The sequence below is a fragment of the Trachemys scripta genome, chromosome 8, assembly GCF_013100865.1.
Source record: "Trachemys scripta elegans isolate TJP31775 chromosome 8, CAS_Tse_1.0, whole genome shotgun sequence".
NCBI lineage: Eukaryota > Metazoa > Chordata > Testudines > Emydidae > Trachemys > Trachemys scripta.
The window spans coordinates 42,967,143-42,979,460 of NC_048305.1; the positions used below are offsets into that span (position 1 = coordinate 42,967,143).

At 43.9% G+C, this 12,318-nt stretch overlaps 1 protein-coding gene across 3 annotated transcripts in view; it reads right to left on the minus strand.

The window, feature by feature from the left end:
* Nucleotides 1-3,917: 3,917 nt before the first annotated feature.
* Nucleotides 3,918-12,318, minus strand: part of TEDC1 (tubulin epsilon and delta complex 1) — a 181,694-nt gene continuing 173,293 nt past the window's right edge. For all 3 annotated transcript variants that reach the window (XM_034779121.1, XM_034779119.1, XM_034779118.1), the window contains one exon: nucleotides 3,918-5,342. In XM_034779121.1, coding sequence (XP_034635012.1) covers nucleotides 4,971-5,342 — 372 coding nt within the window. In that variant the 3' untranslated portion in view covers nucleotides 3,918-4,970. The remainder of the gene's footprint in view (nucleotides 5,343-12,318) is intronic.

Here is a 12,318-nt window from a genome sequence, read left to right on the forward strand (position 1 = left end):
CTGTTCCAAGAACAGTGCCATGCTATTGAATGGGAGGTCCTGGATGGACTGCTGAACCTCCATTGATAGGGCCGACAACTGTAGCCAGGATGCAGGCTTCATGGAAATAGCCAAAAACTATGGTCCGGGCCGCGGAGTCTGTCGCATCTGAGGCCACTTGGAAGCCTCAGCCCTGACCACAGCCCTGCCCTCATCAAGGATTGCTAGGAACTCCTTCCTGCGCTCCTCTGGCAGCGAGTCCACAAACTTGGCCATGGACTGCCAAATTCTAAAATCATAATGGCCAAGCAGGGCCTGATGGTTGGCCACTCTCAGCTGGAGGCTGGCCGTAGAATACATTTTTCTGCCAAAGAGATCGAGCCGCTTTGCCCTTCTTATTCTTAGGTGTTGATCCTGGTTAGTCTTGTCTATCGCGCTCACTGGTTGCTGAAACAACCAGTGAGCTTGGAGCGGGGTGGGTATACAGGTATTAAAACCCCTTAGCAGGGATGTAGTACTTTCTCTCCACCTGTTTGGAAATGGGGGGCAGGAAAGGGGGTTTGCTGCAGGGCCTTGATCAGTTTCATCACCCCCTTGAGGACGGGCAATGCCATCCTGCAGGAGGCTGCTGCACTTAACACATCAAACAGGGAGTCAGAGGATTCAGCCAACTCCTTGGCTTTCAGCCCCAGGTTCAATACCACTCTCTTTAAAACCTCCCAGTGAGACCTTGCGTCATCCTGGAGAGCCATGTGGGAAGGCCCCGCTATCGCCTAATCGGGCGAAGACAAAGATGATGAGGCGGGTATAGGTGGGTCTGCCAACTCTACTGCCTCTGCCAAGGGAGCCTCAGCTGAAGCTGGCTGTCCCTGGGGACCTTGCTCTGACTCCGCTTCCAAGTTAGGGGGCAGGCGGGAGACTGTCGCTGACCGTCTTTCACATGCCCCTGAGACTAACCGATGCCACTGCGCTGGTTGGAGAAACTCCCAGGGGTTCCATAGCTGCCATGCGGCCTCAGGTGGCCCAGAGGGAAATGCCAATGCCCCCGGTGGGTGGCCTTGGCCTGCAGGCAGATCTTCCTCTTCACTTTCAGAGCCTGAAGAGGGGGAGACTTGTCTGCGGGACCAGGACAGTCCCGATGCCACCTGTCTACCCTGTTCCTGTTGGCCCTCTCCATGGACCTCTGCCAGGGACCTGCACAGGGATGATGGCTCTTGGTGCCATGACTCTGGTGACCGTTGTCATCGTTCGGCTGATTGGTAATGGTACCCTGGTGATCGACACCTCACGCTTTGAGAGCAGTGCTGTTCCATGGGTCGGGAGTGAGAACGGGAGTGAGAAAACTGGCATGTTGGAGACTGTCAACGTGCCCACGGAGATCCGTACTGGCGATCCAAAAACCTGTGACAGGACTCCAGGGACCAGCGTCTCGACTATCTGGAGTGGTGTTGTGAGTTTGGAGACTAACTTGGATGCTCCAGGCACCAAGACTCTGGGGACTGGCAACGTGCCTCCACAGGTCTGTGCCAGATAGCCGGTGATCGACACTGGGACCACGGGGAACGCTGCCTAGAGTCCGGGGTACGACGCCAAGCACTCTGACAGGTAAGCCGACCTGTATCCGGGGGCTGGTGGTACTGTTCAGGCAAGTGCTGGCGGGGCACCCCCTGGGGCAGAGAGCGGTGCTGCATGGATGGAGACCGCTGGAAGGGTCCCAGGGCAGGTATACCCCTCGAATGGGGCACTTCGATGGCCGACGTGGGCAGCACCGGAAGGGACAATATGTCCTTAGTGGCCTGAAAGGCCTCCAGCATGGACGGCACAGCCAGGTGCCGAGTGCTTCTGCCGCTTCCCAGGGTTGCAGGCAGGTCTCAAAGAGGGCTCGACAACTCAATGGATGCTGAAGCCTGGCCACTGTCCACAGGGGAAGAACTGCCCCGCATGGGTCTTTGCTCTCATCCGATTTTGTCCTTCCCTTTACGGGAAGGTGAATGCTCTCTCCTGGCCTTTCTTTGCTTTTTAGAAGGTACTGGGGATAGGGATCGGTGCCAGTGAGAGATCGGTGCCAGCAGTGCGCTCTGCCCGAGGCTGCAGTGCTTGGAGCAGAGGCTGATCTAGCTGGCTCTGAGGCTGGTGCAAGGGCCGACTCCATAAGGAGCGCTCTAAGTCGAATGTCCCGCTCCTTTTTGATTTGTGACCTGACGCTCTTACAAATGCGACACTTGTCGCTCACATGGGTTTCCCCTAAGCACTTTAGGCAGCTTTGATGGGAATCAATGACTGGCATAGTTTATTTGCAGTGGTCACAAGGTTTGAAGCCCAGGGATTGGGGCATGCCCTGTCCCGAGGTTAAGTCTTGTATGAAACTATTTCTAACTTTGGCACTAAGGGAACTAATAAACTCTACAAACTTTCTAATAACTATCCACAAAAGATTCACAACTAGGCACAGTTGAGAAGGTAAGGAGGCAAGGAGACAAGCCGTGGCAAGGAGACGTTCCAGCACCGACACTGGCAGTAAGAAGGAACTGAGGGAGAGAGGAGCTGGCAGTGCCCCTTATACTGGTGCATAAGTGCACCACTCCAGATGGCACCAGAGCTGGTCCCCTATGGATACCACTGAGGGAAAAACTTCCGGCGCCAGTGCATGTGGTGAGCACACACACCTACTATGGAATAGACATGAGCAATGAGTTTCATTGCCCAGATGGTCTCGGGTGCAAAAAGTAACCAAATGGCATCAGTGGCACAAAGACAATTAGTTTTTCAGATGATTCCAGTTTTAACATTGCTAGGTGAGTGCCAGCACCAGTAATAGTGGATTTAATGTTTGTTCTGACAGCATCCCTTCAATAACACAGTTTGTTTGTGAATATGATTTGCTTGTGTCATGCAGTAAATACAGCTGCCCAGGACTCTCTGTAGATGTCTTTATAGCAACACAATTTTTACATTTCTCCAGAGAGAAAATAATCAGGGTCAAGCAGGGCACCCATGCTCTGCCAGTTCCAGTCTAGACTGAAATGGGATTGTCAGGTGAATATTAAAAACACACTGCATTGTAACTACTGTGTACTGACAAATATTTGCATTTATGAAATGAGTTCATGTCCTGGTATTAAAACTAGAGTGATGATTGCTAGCTTAAGTGGACAGAAGCATGGCATACAGCAATATGACAAGATGGGTGAGCAACAGGCTAGTGATGAGCTAGAGCTGCAGAGTGCAGAACCAGCTCTGTGCAGGGCATTTGGACATGGTTCAGTGGGGCGTATCCCCAGGAGAAGAGTTTCGGGGTTTAGTTTAATACAGTCATTCTCTCTACTTCATTGGGGCTCACGCACAGAACTAAACTCTCTCTCAGCATCGGCTAGTTTCAAGGCTGCACTATGGTGAGCGGCGGCCATAGTATGGGCAGAGCCCATGTTATCCTTGCCACAGTAGCTGGATTTCTCTATTAGTGCACTCAGGTACCCCAGTACATGGGAACCCAGGCAGCCTCCAGCATGGCTCACAAAGGCTTCACACGCCACTGCACCCCACTCTGCTTTGGTCTGTGGGGAATGAGGTGGGACCTCCGTACTGAAGACATTGGTGGCTACACTCTGGCCCACATTATGCAAATGAGGTGCACTCCTGCGGTCCCTGGTAGGTTGATGACATGGCTTTCAGTTGGGCCAAGGCTGGGCACCCACCTCTTGTTCTCCGCTGTCTTACACCTGGCATCGTCATTGACACCTGTGCACAATGCCTGAGAAATGCCAATGATAGTGCGACTCAGCAGAGAATTCAAATCTGGCAGCATTTTATACCAACTTTGCATGGTAGTAAATGACTCCCAAAAGGGCAGCGGAATGAAGAGTCAGCCCTTGCTCCTCTCCCCCAACCTTACTTCATCTCACAAAAGTGATGATGCTAATACAAATACATGAACAAGATGATGTCCTTAAATGCACTTTTATTTTTGGTTCTTGAGTCACAGGCAACTGTTAATCACCCAAACAGAAGAGCTGGGAGTAATGGACAGAAATCCAAACCAAGGTAATCCTGCTGCTCATTGCAATTCACAAATCAAAAGCAAATTGTGTTTTTATTTCTGAAGGAAAATCACAAGAATAAAAGCAGTTTCTTACTGAAAGCAAGCAGAAAGAGATGAAAAGCTATTGTCAAATGAAAGGCTTTACATTCTGGAGGGAAGTCTCCAAAGGTAGACCATGGGGTTTCTTAAAGTCTGGAATTTAAGGCCTTATTTCTATTTTACAGAAGCATTCTCTAGTGAATATATAAATTATATTACTGTGCTTCATAACTTAATACATAGTTTAATAAAAATGGGTGTTTCCCTAGAGAATCTGATCATTTGAAGTGCATTATGCCTGTGAATATAGAAGATGTCACTTTTATTTGCTACTAAGCATTTTGTATCTGTTTTGTGATAACTGTATGTATTTTGTGCCTTGCCACACAATATGGAATTAGCTGAACTAAACAGCAGCCTTTCCTGCACATCTCATTCTTGGTGCTTTGCAATACCTTTCAGCATCGAAGGCCGCACTCATCTCTGCTCAGTTCCTGTTTTTTAATTAGTCATAAATACTCTCACTTGCTGATAAATGCTGAATGTAATTAGTATTTCAGTCTGCAGACCTGGCAAATACTGTGTGTCTAGAAACAGAGAGTTCTGAAAGTGGGCCTGTGCCTGGCAGAAGCATCAGAAATCTAGATAAAGGAGAGATTTAAAAAACACCCCACCCCCCAACACCTGCTGCAGAATTTAATTGGTAAGGGAAGTAATAAGGGGCAGCAGACAGAACCATTAAGGATGCAATGTTCTGGCCCCAATGCATATTATAAAGAAGTGACAAATTGTGTTTTCAAGGCTGAGAATTAGCACCACATTCAGATCTTCATTTCACCCACTCTCAGAGCACGGTTTATAATATGTCTTCTGATCAAACAGCTCTATTCCCTTGTCCTTTCTTGATGAGAACTTATCTCTTCATAGGTGGGATACAAATCACTCCAGCTAGCCCTTCTGCAATCTCATCTAGCTTGTGTCTGCACTCTTCCTGCAGTTGCTTCAGCTCCCTCTTCAGAGTGCCCTCTTCCATTTGCAGTTCACTGATCACCTCTGTGGCGTTAACATTTGTAATGGGCTCCTTCGATACCGAACTGAGGAAACCTGTTTTGCTAGCAGAACACTTGTCTTTAAATACCAGCCTGTACAGACCATGCATTCCATTTTTTTTATGGGAACAATGGTATTTAAGATCTGATAGTTTTAGCTTGACAGCTTCTGTTATTGTACTGACAGCAGCACAAAACTCCCTTTCATCTGGAAGTGTTCTCTCTCTTGATTTGACCTGTAGAGAGAAAAACATGATCAGGCTTATGTGCAGAATTCCTCACTCCAGACACCAATGCAAAATGTCAAGGCTGGAGTGTGCTGTACTGGAAATTCTCTATTTCACGATCAAATGTAGCAAGTAGAAGCAGTGACTGAACTCAGCGTGTAAACCTCTGTGCTTTTAAGAATAAAAGACTGACAGATCTTCAAAGCCCTTGCTCCTCTGATGACTGACATATGGCAATTTCCTCTCCACTCCACTCCTTAGGGCAGTTACAAAGTGTGGGCAGTTTGAGCCTGGAGTCAGATGAGATGTGTGAAAAAATGCGCATGGCCTGTTTCTCCATTCACGCCTGTACAAAGGATGTGTAAAACACTACTATTGTGACAGTGTAGTGAGTAACACCTCTTTTGCACAGGTGTGATTGCACAAGGGACAGGACAGTGAGGAACCATGTCTGTGGTGAGAGAGCTGAGCCAAAGATGGATTCTCTATAAGGCTTTAATATAGGCCAACTGAGAATATTGTATGAGACAGGGCTGTGTGTGATACTAACTGTGCTGTAACTGGCTGGTGATACAATGATGTGATAACTCCAGATTTGCCAGTGGCCAGACTAATACAAGATACATTAATGACTATGGGCCCAAACCTCAAATGGATACAAAAATGAGTAACTTAACTCACATGAGCAGATCCACTGAAGTAAATAGTATTAAGTATACTAATCAAGTTACTCAAGCATGTGCTTGCAGCAAGGGGCCCTTCAACTGCAGCTTCAGGCCTCCTGGCACCAAGGGGTAAATAAGGACGTTTAGGGAGATGCAGGCAGAGAGCAAATGCCCCTGCTGTTTACAACAGATCCCCTAAATAGACTATGCATCACAAAACTAACATCACAGCATGTCTTCAGAAATTGCTCACACACTAGGAAAAATAACATGCAAGACTATGCAACAGTGTCACCTGGTGACTCCTGGCACCCACCGCAAATGGACCTTACACCTCTTATGACCATAATTTATCTTTGCCATGTTTCATTTGGCTTGATTTCTAGAGTATGTGTTTTGTGATGGGAAAGGAGAGCAGGCAATAGCCCACTGCTCCCCAAGGTTCAAGAGAAGACATTAGTGCTCATGTCTAGAAGAATAAAATTAAAAGGCCTAGACATGCTATGCAGAACTTGCAAAAAAATGGGAAATAATAGAATTGTTCAAAGTTGGAGCGAGATCGACCCAAGTGCTTGATTCTCTTCCTATGCTTGCATCAGTGAGTCATTCAGTATAATGCATTTGGTTCTGCTGTTGAACTCTGTGCCTTCACAAGAGAAGACTCTTCAGGCAAAGAAAAGCACAGCACTCATTTGATGCAAATATCAAATCTTTGCCCTTTAAGCAAAAAGCCTTTTTATAGCACTCCCACCTCAAAGCTAGGATTTTTTTCTCCACAACAAATGCCTAGCAGTTGAGTTTCAATCTAAGTCTCGGATACAGTTACACACACTCTGTGCTCACTGTGGTTTGTTATTCCACAGAGCCCACCTTCAGGAGTTGGGATTACCTATATCTGATTCCGAATTAAGGTGCACTGGCCTAATAGACCAACCACACCTACCAGGGATGGGTTTCTGGAAGAGTGACATTTATTTTCATTAGGCTAGACATCAGCAAATTCTTTCAGTAGATTATTTAATTACCTTCTGTTTAACAATGTTACTTCAATTTGCAAATACATCTGTATGGTATACAAACTCAGAGTACCTGGTGCCGCTAAACAGTGTGGATGCGAACAGCTACCTACAGATTCATTAGTTCTCGTTACAGATTCCTAACCAATTTCCTAATTGTCTTGCTGCAGGTGACAGTGTCCTATTTTTCCCAAAGGGTGCCCATACCTCAGCTCAATAGGCCGTAAGGGTGTAATAAAATTTGGAAGAGGCCACAAGCAAAAATTAAAAGCAGATCTCTTCCTAAATGCAGTGTCCCCACAAAAGTAGCTGCAAGCATAGGCAAAATATTTGAAAACAAGTCAATTTTCAAGTTAAGAAAAAAGTACCAGTGCGGTAGTGGGTAAGGGGCGGTAGTGATACACTCAAAGTGCATGCAGCAGGTTTAATACAAACAAGAGGAAATACTTTTTCACACAATGCACAATTAGCCTGGGGAACGTATTGCCATGGGATGCTGTGAAGGCCAAAACTATAACTGGGTTCAAAAAAGAATTAGGTGAGTTGATGGAGAATAGGTCCATCCATGGCTAATTGCCAAGATGGTCAGGAATGTAGCCCTGTGCTCAGAGAAACCCTAAACCTCTGACTCATAGAAGCTGGGAGGGGAAAACAGGGGTAGAGTACTCCAAAATTGCGCTGTTCTGTACACTTTCCCTGAAGCTCTGGTACTGGCCACTGTCAGAGAGAGGATACAGGGCTAGATGGATCATGGTCTGACCCAGTATGGCCGTTCTTACAGTTCTTAAATTCTTATGCATGATAATCCATTTATCAAATTGCTCTAGGTTTCTTTGTGGAAATCCCCTCCACTTATATCATGTGTATTATAGCAATAAGCTTGTAAGAGTTTCTGGCAGGTTTTCCATCAAGATATCACTACAGAGAAAGAGTTAAGCTAAAACTCCCCATCCATTGGGGTGTGTTGGTGTCAGCACTATTAATTAACCGTAATTAGTGATTCCCATCTTTCTCATAAAAAAGTGATGTGCATAATGCTACATGTCCTTTGGATTAGACTGAACAACCTTAACTATCATCTAACATAGTTTGGGAACAGAAGTATAAATATTTAAGATGAAACAGCTAACTGTGTTCTGTGGCCACTACAGGATTACTCCCTGAAGCACATTTTCTAGCATTTTATCTAATTTACTTTTAAATAGGTCTGTCAAATGATTAAAAATATTAATCTCGATTAATCGTGTGATTCAAAAAAATTAATCATGATTAATCGCGCTGCTAAACAATAATATAATACCATTTATTTAAATATTTTGGGATGTTTTCTACATTTTCAAATATATTGATTTCAATTACAACACAGAATACAAAGTGTACAGTGCTCACTTTATTTTTATTACAAATACTTGCGCTGTAAAAAACAAAAGAAATAGTATTTTTCAGTTCACTTAATACAAGTACTGTAGTGCAATTTCTTTATCTTGAAAGTTGAACTTACAAATGTAGAATTATGTATAAAAAATAACTGCATTCAAAAATAAAACAATGTAAAACTTTAGAGCCTACAAGTTCAGTAAGTCCTACTTCTTGTTCAGCCAATCGCTCAGACAAACAAGTTTGTTTACATTAGCAGGAAATAATGCTGCCCATTTCTCCTTTATAATGCCACCTGAAAGTGAGAACTGGTGTTCGCATGGCATTGTTGTAGCCGGTGTTGCAAAATATTTAAGTGCCAGATGCACTAAAGATTCGTACGTCCCTTCATGCTTCAACCAACATTCCAGAGGACATGTGTCCATGCTGCTAATGGGTTCTGCTCGATTATGATGCAAAGCAGTGCGGATCAGTGCATATTCATTTTCATCATCTGAGTAGATGCCACCAGCAGAAGGTTGATTTTCTTTTTTGGTGGTTCAGGTTCTGTAGTTTCCACATGGGAGTGTTGCTCTTTTAAAACTCCTGAAAGCATGTTCCACACCTCCTCCCTCTCAGATTTTGGAAGGCACTTCAGATTCTTAAACCTTGGGTTGAAAGCTGTAGCTATCTTTAGAAAAATCTCACATTGGTACCTTCTTTGCATTTTGTCAAATCTGCAGTGAAAGTGTTCTTAAAATGAACACATGCTGATTCATCATCGGAAACTGCTATACAGACGCCCCCTGGGTTATGCAAACCCGACTTAGGCAAATCCGCACTTAAAGAAAAAGTTCCATCAGCTAGAAATATGAGTGTTGGGGTTTGTTTGCGCATAATGGTCGGGTATACATTTCTGACTTACGCAAAATTTGAGTTACGCAAGGCGTTCCAGAGTGGAACGCTTGTGTAAATCGGGGAGTGTCTGTAACATGAAATATATGGCAGAATGCGGGTAAAACACAGAGCAGGAGACATACAATTCTTCCCCAAGGAGTTGAATCACAAGTTTAATTAACACATTATTTTTTTAACGAACATCATCAGCATGGAAGCATCTCCTTTGGCATGGTGGCCAAAGCACAAAGGGGCATACGAATGCTTAGCATTTATCTGGCATGTAAATTTCTTGCAATGCCTGCTACAAAAGTGCCATGCAAATGCCTGTTTTCACTTTCTGGTGACACTGTAAATAAGAAGGGGGGCAGTATTATCTCCTGTAAACGTAAACAAACTTGTTTGAGTGATTGGCTGAACAAGAAGTAGGACTGAGTGGACTTGTAGGCTCTAAAGTTTTACATTGTTTTGTTTTTGAGTGCATTTATGTAACAAAAATAAATCTACATTTGTAAGTTGCACTTTCATGACAAAGAGATTGCACTACAGTACCTGTATGAGGTGAACTGAAAAATACTATTTCTTTTATTTTTACAGTGCAAATATTTGTAATAAAAATAATATAAAGTGAGCAGTGTACACTTTGTATTGTGTTGTAACTGAAATCAATATATTTGAAAATGTAGAAAAACATGCAAAAATATTTAATAAATTTCAATTGGTTTTCTATTGTTTAGCAGTGCAATTAAAACTGCGATTAATTGCGATTAACTTTTTTGACAACCCTACTTTTAAATATTCCAAGCAATGGAGCCTTGAAAATTACACCTGGGTGATACCCACTAAGCAAGATGCTTTCAGTCTAGATGATGGTTAGGATAGGGCCTATTCAGGGCAATGGGCCATTAGGGAAAGCTTATCTCCCACCTGGGGAGCCTTCCTGAAAACACTACAGACAGCCTCGAAGTAACGGCTGCTATGACTCTACAAGGACATGTGATGAGACCATATGTCTCTGGACTCCATCTTGGGTTGTCAGTATTTTTCCAGAGACTGGTCTGGGAACCAGGCTTTGAAACAAAGGGTTCCCGCCATATGCAAAAGCTATATAAGACAGGGAATGACATCATCTGGTCTTCCCTCCCCACGGAAGAAGACTCCTGGAAATACCTGAGGAACAAAGACTGAACTGGGGGAAGTGCTGGACCCAGGCTAAAGGGATTTTTAGCCTGTGAATGAAACACCTGGGGATTCCAAGCTTTAAAGCAAGTGCAGCTGGCCCCTTAAGAAACTGCAGCCTGTTTGTATCATCTCTTAGGATGAGAATCTGCTATTCATATCCAATCTATTTAGTATATTAAGCTTAGTTTGCGTTTTTTGTTTATTTGCTAGGTAATCTGCATTGATCAGTTTGCTATCACTTATAATCACTTAAAATCTATCTTTTGTGGTTAATAAACTTGGTTTTGCTTTATCTAAACCAGTGAGTTGGAGTGAAGTGTGTGGGAATCAGCAACAGAGGGTCTGTGAAAGTGAGGGATCATTGTCCAGGATGGGTTGTAGATCACTGATGATGCATTGGAGAGGTTTAAGCTGAGGACTGATCTACAACCCATCCTGGACAATGATCCCTCACTTTCACAGACCTTGAGAGGCAGGCCAGTCCTCGCCCACAGACAACCCGCCAACCTTAAGCATATTCTCACCAGCAACCACACACCGCACCATAACAACTCTAACTCAGGAACCAACCCATGCAACAAACCTCGATGCCAACTCTGCCCACATATCTACACCAGCAACACCATCACAGGACCTAACCAGATCAGCTACAACATCACCGGCTCATTCACCTGCATGTCCATCAATGTTATCTATGCCATCATGTGCCAGCAATGCCCCTCTGCTATGTACATTGGCCAAGCTGGACAGTCACTACACAAGAGGATAAATGGACCCAAGTCAGATATCAGGAATGGCAATATACAAAAACCTGTAGAAGAACACTTCAACCTCCCTGGCTACACAATAGCAGATGTAAAGGTAGCCATCTTACAGCAAAAAAAACTTCAGGACCAGACTCCAAAGAGAAACTGCTGAGCTCCAGTTCATTTGCAAATTTGACACCATCAGATCAGGATTAAACAAAGACTGTGAATGGCTATCCAACTACAGAAGCAGTTTCTCCTCCCTTGGTGTTCACACCTCAACTGCTAGCAGAGCACCTCACCCTCCCTGACTGAATTAACCTTGTTATCTCCATAGTGATTTATACCTGCCTCTGGAAATTTCCATTACTTACAAACACTGATGAATCCCAGAAAATATCTTGGCTAAAAGAATGTCTGAGGACCAATTTTCTCACGCAGATTTAAGAACAGATCTGAAAAAATAAAGCATTCATGTGCTATTTGGTCACCTCCCACTGTATGTGATTAAACAATATGTGAAGTCTGTACATAGGGAACTTAATAATATGGAATTCTGGAGGAGAAAAGCTCCTATTAGTTATATAAAGTGAAGTCCCCAGAAACTGGAGTGCAAATCATGTTATTCTAGAATGACAGAATCATGCAGGACATTTGCTGGCTTGGACATTTTCTAAATGGAACACTTGTTTTTTCATGCTCTTTACTAACTAAAAGGAAAGAGTTTTTATTAACTGTTATGGGTGACACGATAGCCTTACATGACTTCTTGGAATATCTTGTTCATTCCAGTAGAGAGAGCAATGAATTTCAAATGATTAGAGGAATGTTTAATTTTACTGCCATGATAAAGAGCCTGCTGTAATGACACAGACAACACTATATTCCATCTGCAAATCACCCAGGACAGCAAAGCTGTAACAAGAGTTCTATCCATTCTACCATGGGAAATGCCCTATATATTTATTAGTAAAGTGCGCCTAAATTCTGCAGCAGGCCCCTACTTTCTCAGACAGTGTTAAGTGGATTCAAAAAGGGAGGTTTTCAAAGAATTAAATATGAAAACAGATAATGCAACCAGCACAGCACTACTCATGTCATTTATGACTGGTAGGGATTAGGA